Below are 6,000 nucleotides of genomic sequence, written 5' to 3'. Positions count from 1 at the left end.
TTAAAGAAAGGTTCTCTGAATTAGAAGTAGGCTAACTCTGGTCACAGCATAATATTTTCTGCAGATGTTCAGAGAGCCGTCCGCGGTTGTTGCTTTTCCAGCCGACCAAGTGGAAAATTCTTCTGTACTCATGTTACCTGATAGGCTTTTCATAGACGTGGTGTAATTTGGAACTTTTACGGGAAATTGAATTACACTAGGAGCAATGGTTGTTCATTTGCAATTTTGCTGCCACAAAAGAGCAACTTCGAGAGACTATGCTTTAATTATGAAGTGATGTGGAAGTAAGATAATTAACTTGCTTACTGTGACAGAAGAATCAAGATAAAATGACTCGCGAGCGCGACCAGCTCAGATGCGCATCTGCCGTGGACGCGCATCGCTGTATGAAGCAACAGGCGGTAAAGCGCTAAGGGAAGAAAGCCTGTGCTGAAAATTGAAGCTTCGATTACCTTGCATCCAGCTCCAGTGTGAACAAACTACATCCCTAACTTGATTTAGTCTCATAGGACAGCATCACGCGCAGGACGCGTGCGGTGGATACCTTTACGCGCGGCGACAGTTGTGTTAATGGCTCGAGAGGCAAGAGGAAATAGGGCGGTCAAAGTGTGACGGTTAACAGCGACTGTTTCACTCTTATTACTCAGCCCTTTCTGTCTCTTGCATGAGTGAGTTAGCGCAGCTCCCGGCTCAGGACACGCATGCTTGAGAAGACCTCCGCGCACTTAATGCCCGCTTTGGTGATGCCATGCCCCGGAACCACAGCGGAGACGAAGGCGGCACCGGGCTCTGGATGAGGACATCGCCTGGGCACCGTACCGAAGGCTACGGCTTGAAAGATGTGGAATCCGGCCGAAAGATGATGAACAACGCGGGAGACGGTTTGCTGTCAGCCTCCGCCGCAGCAGGTGCTGCTGGGTCCGACAGCCTGCGGGGCAAGCAGGGTGCCCGGCTCAGCCTGCTGGGTAAGCCGCTCATATACAGCGCGCAGAGCGGCCGGAGGAACGTGCGCTACCGGCGGCTTCAAAACTACCTGTACAACGTGCTAGAGAGACCGAGAGCCTGGGCGTTCATCTACCATGCGTTTGTGTAAGTCTATTCCCATAATTTGCATGACTGTTTTAAGAGCTGAAGTTGCACACCTGTTGGTGCAGGCTTATCATCACAACAGGAAACCATATGGACACAACAATTTCCCAACACCTCCACTGACACCAAAATATGATTGCGCACACGTGTTAACCAGAAGCATACCACGCTACCTGTCGCCATAAATTGACATATTTCTCTCGTGTGAAAAATACAACTTCTGAAATTTCTTAAATGCACAGCTCATTTTACACTAAGAGCACATTTTAACCAGGACCAGTTTCCCAGCTAACAAAGAATATCCTTTCTTTGGAGAAAGAAATGACCCATTGAAATCCATGTAGAGCTGTATGATGCAAAGTGGGGCTTACTGTAAACCTCCTGCTTATTATTCCTCGTGGTGACTGGCCTGGCAGTATTTTGTTTAAAGTTTAGTAAACTTCCTGTACTTACTATCTGTACAAAGAAAGGTAAGTTTAGTAAACTTTCAGCGCCCGAGTGCAGTTATTTGGTTACAACTGCAGTTAGACTGAAATATGAATTGTAAGTTTTGTTTAAAACTGTAGCCTATTTTACACTGTTTCTGCATGTCTGAGGCCTTCCGTCTCGAAGCCTAGGTTTCACATCTGTCTGCGTCAAGAATCAGAAACATCTTTAGCCTTCCTGTCTGCTGTCTGTCATTCTTGGCTTTCAATTCAGCTGCTTTTGATTTCCCGCGCATGACTGTGGCGCTCTGACCGTTTCTGAGAGAGGAAGGAAGTTGAGACACATGGAGACTGTAGAGCACCACCTCCTTTTAGTGTGTGGTTCAGTGGGTGCTGTCTAAAAGAGAGGAGGTGTTGTGGTAAGAGGCGTTCTGTTTGACACTTTATCCGAGCAAAACAGCTCATTTTTATTTTGAAGCAACCCTGAGGCATGTCGGCTAGAAAACTCCTCAAGTTTTGTATTGTCAAGACTGAGCATTTTGATCCCTGTGTGGAGAAAGCAGTGATCAGTGATGTGAAATTAACACACTTATAATGTTTTTCTTACATATCAATTTAGTGACTGCCCTACTGTAACTATTACTTGTTACCACTGTTAACACATGAACATGCAGCATCCGGACCAAACTTCGAGTCTCTTCTCATTGCTACATAGTTTCTCCTTCTGTATTTCTTGTTTTTAGGATATCATATATTAGTCATTAGCTCTTCTCTGAAGGGCTGGATTGCTGTTCCAGGGATCAGTTGGCTAGGTTATTGACACTTAAATGCAGTGGTAGCTGGTGGTCATATTGGTTGTGTGGGCCAACAAATGCAAGTTAACTTGACAACAACAAGACAGTAAGGACAATACCTATAGAAACCTAAAGTCTCATCTAAAAATTAAAATAAAAAATACTATCTGTACAAAGAAATGTATAAAAGTACTTTTAAATACATAAGTTAACATTTGGCTTCGCCTGAGTGCACAAACAGCATAACATGCAAGACCCTAAGTTACAGCACAACACTACAACACTACTAACACTTAATAACTAAAAACTCTTAACCTGTCTCTCTCTGTCCTCCTTGACAGAGAATGCAAGTTTTTTTTTTACCAGCTTATGTCTCTGTGTAGTAATGGGGTGGCTTGTGTTAAGTTGACAGGCAAAGTTTACCTTGTCCAGCCCAGTTGTGCTGCATTCATGCTTCTGATCTTGTAAGATAAATGTTTTGAATCCACAACTCTGTGTCGTGTCCATGCTGTGTTACCTCCAAAAAGCAGCATGGGAAAAAGAAGAGTGAAATCCTAGCTTCACTTGTTGTTAGTCAGTCCTTTTGTTGAAATCAAGAACCACAAAAGTTATATTTTTGAAATTAGTCCTTTTTGAACATTGTTTATGAGCCCATTGTCTTTAAACTTCCAATTTTTCCTCTGAGGACAAAGAAGAAAACAGAGTAAGTAAAGAATCCACCTTGTTCATGTAAATGCTTGCAGTTTAATTGTTAATTTCTCAGCCCTATAGACTATGTAAACCAGCTGTCCCTGCTTAAATGACTTTTAAGTAAATTTGGTTGTCTCAAAAGACATTTTGGTCTGAGACATGATTTTTTCACAGCTGAAGGAACAGTCAATGCCATGTGGCAGTTTGGACTCCAAAAGAGAAGTGGTAGCACCTTGTAGAAGGAGAGTAGTAGGCTAATACTGCTTCATTCACATGCTCCTTGAGTGATCCCAATTTCCCATACAGGAAATTATTTGAACAACTTCAGTGTGTGCATGAGCATTTAATATGAATCTGCAAACAATTTCGATGCAATGATGATGGTATGAATTATTTGCTCAGAGAATTGATAGCTTTTTCCATTCTGTCATAATTTTTGCCTTGTTGGTGCACCGTTAGATTCCCTACAACCAATAAAATGCTGCTTTATGTGACTCTTTAAAATCAAAGTGAATCACCTGGGTAGCTGTTCCACTCCACCAGTTAAAAGCTTTTACTGTACCCCAAATAATATGCAAGCAAAAGACTGATAAACTGACAAGCCATACCTCAATGTCAATTTTTTACTTTCTTTTTATTTCTGTTTAAGATGATGTGAGCTTTGTTAGTGGTATACCAACATTTCTTGACCACTTGAACGCAGGAGTAAGCTTCCACCTACTGTACTTTCTAGAATCTCCTGCTACCTGTTATCTCACGTGTGAGCACTGTTAGTACAGGATTTCATCAGACAATGCTGCACATTTGCATATCAAAGTTCACAAAAATTGAATTCTAATGTCAATCTGATTATTTTTCTCTGTTAGTAAATCCACCTGTTGCAGTAATAGCAATTGATTTCGCCATATTTTTTATCTGTTGTAAATGCTGGACAGGGTGAAATGTATCCAAGGCCATAACTCCAGAAAATTGGTCCAATAAGGCTGTTGACTGGACATCCTAAATACTTATGGCAGCTGAATTGAAAGAGCTGGAATTTCAAGCTTCTCAACGTTTACTATTTGCCCTGAGGGAGTTTAAATTTAAGGTACCCATCTGATGAAATCCCCTTTCTCTGAACTGCTTTGCATATGGGCAAGGTTTTTTTTCACCTAGAACTGTAGAAGCCTGCTTTTATGGTGAAAAAGGATGCACTGGAAATCAGTTTTATACAGTGTTCTTTTTGCTGCTTAAGAGAGTTTATAGTCTCCCTCTTCTGTCTAATGTAGCGTCATAATTTCTCCCCATACAGTGGAGGATTATATTTAATGTGAGTGTGTCAGACATAAATCCAGTCCCTGACTTTATGAGGCGTGTCAAGACTTTGTGGGGGTCAAAGGGTAATGATGTACTGATGTCAGTGTCCAACATAGGGGTCATTGAACTCTACTAATCAACTTTTATTGGGCCCGGATCATAACAGAGACCATATCAGAGCCCCCTTCCACTTTGTTTTACATTTTTGTTAAAATGTTGACTATAATGTCCATTCACAAGGATCCTCAGCTCACACTCTTGTCCCATCACATAGAGCTCATAAACGTTAAGGAGGTATGGTTGGGTGGCTGAGGAGTCAGTAAATGATTTTCCTTTTGTCCCGTTGGCAGTGCGCTTAATCCAGAAAAATACACAGACTGAACTCCCACACAGCCTTTTGTTTTCAGCTGTGATGAATGCTAATGTGATGGTTGTTGGCCTTGAAAGTTGCATTGGTCTCATGGTATGACAAATGTTGCAGTTGAGGGCCTCGCTGCCACAGTTCTGTATCTTCAGATTATGATAAAATGTGGGCCCAGCTGATGATAAGGCTAACAACCTTTCACAGTTACTACAGCGTAGAGCCTCTGTAGCATGTGATTAATCATTTGACTGTAAATCAAGCACTCTGCTGCCTTAGTGCAAGGGCCTGTGTCCACTCACAGCGTTTTTGTTCTGGCATTTTCGTGTTACCTGACTTCACTGCAGGAGCGCAGCACTGTGGCATCAGACATCTTTGACAATAAATAATTGGTGAAATCATTTTAACAGAATGGGGTTTTTAATAAGAGTCAAAATGGTAATATGAAGAGCCGTTTGGGAAAGAGCTAGCTCTTGCTGAGCTGAACTAAATGATAGGATCACTGAAAAAAAGCCAGAATTCACATCACTAGCAGAATATATGGCAAGGTTGTTTACCTGAGAAAGAAGGGTCCAAGCTCTTCTCTTACATAGTGAGATGGATCACAGACAATTTCAGCAAGAGCATAGCCTTTTAGATTTGAAGTTATACATGGACCTTTCTGGATATAATGCATTCAAATTAAATCTTTTACTGGATCTGAAACATGGAGCAGCAGGACCACTGACAGGCCGTCGGATTTTCCTCAGATTTCAATGTTATTGTGAACAATAACTTCTGTTAGTTTTGATTAACTGTCATCCCGGTTAACATCTTTGTTAATGGATCAATTGATAATGGAGTTAAATTTTTGATTACCTGTGCCCACCTCTTTACTTTCCCTTCGTCTAAATTTGCAATATCAAAATTGAGAAGAAACAGCCAATCATCTCAACAGCTGTACTGCTTTGTGCAGCAAACTAAAGGGAAAATCATGTGGTTTCATAAACCCTGAACCAGCTGATTCTTCAAATGGTCAGTGGTTAATAAAGAAAAGTCATTGTTATGAGTTGTAAAATGACTGTTATTAGCAGCCTCTGCACTTTGGATATTGTACTCTTCCATTTGCAATTTCATAATATTTAAACAATTATCAAAGCCTAATTTGTGGACTCATATTGAGAGGAATTCAATGAAGTGAAATACATAAAAGTTCTGTGCTTACTGAAAATAAGATATCCATAATATTCCTTTCAAAAGCTTTGCAAGGTTTTTTGTGTTTTTTATAACAGAGGGATTATCGTATTGTCCTCACTAAATATTTCTCTGCTTACATTTTTTGCATTTATGCTGTTTGCTCTCCCTG

General features: G+C 41.0%; 1 protein-coding gene across 2 annotated transcripts in view; it reads left to right on the top strand.

Annotated features, from left to right (window-relative positions):
- Positions 1-319: 319 nt before the first annotated feature.
- Positions 320-6,000, top strand: part of kcnq5b (potassium voltage-gated channel, KQT-like subfamily, member 5b) — a 133,275-nt gene continuing 127,594 nt past the window's right edge. For both annotated transcript variants that reach the window (XM_034687772.1, XM_034687770.1), the window contains exon 1: positions 320-1,089. In XM_034687772.1, the coding sequence (XP_034543663.1) occupies positions 749-1,089 (341 nt within the window). In that variant the 5' untranslated portion in view covers positions 320-748. The remainder of the gene's footprint in view (positions 1,090-6,000) is intronic.

The sequence above is a fragment of the Notolabrus celidotus genome, chromosome 7 (genome assembly GCF_009762535.1).
Source record: "Notolabrus celidotus isolate fNotCel1 chromosome 7, fNotCel1.pri, whole genome shotgun sequence".
Classification (NCBI taxonomy): Eukaryota; Metazoa; Chordata; class Actinopteri; order Labriformes; family Labridae; genus Notolabrus; species Notolabrus celidotus.
This window is presented reverse-complemented; position numbering and strand designations above follow the sequence as displayed.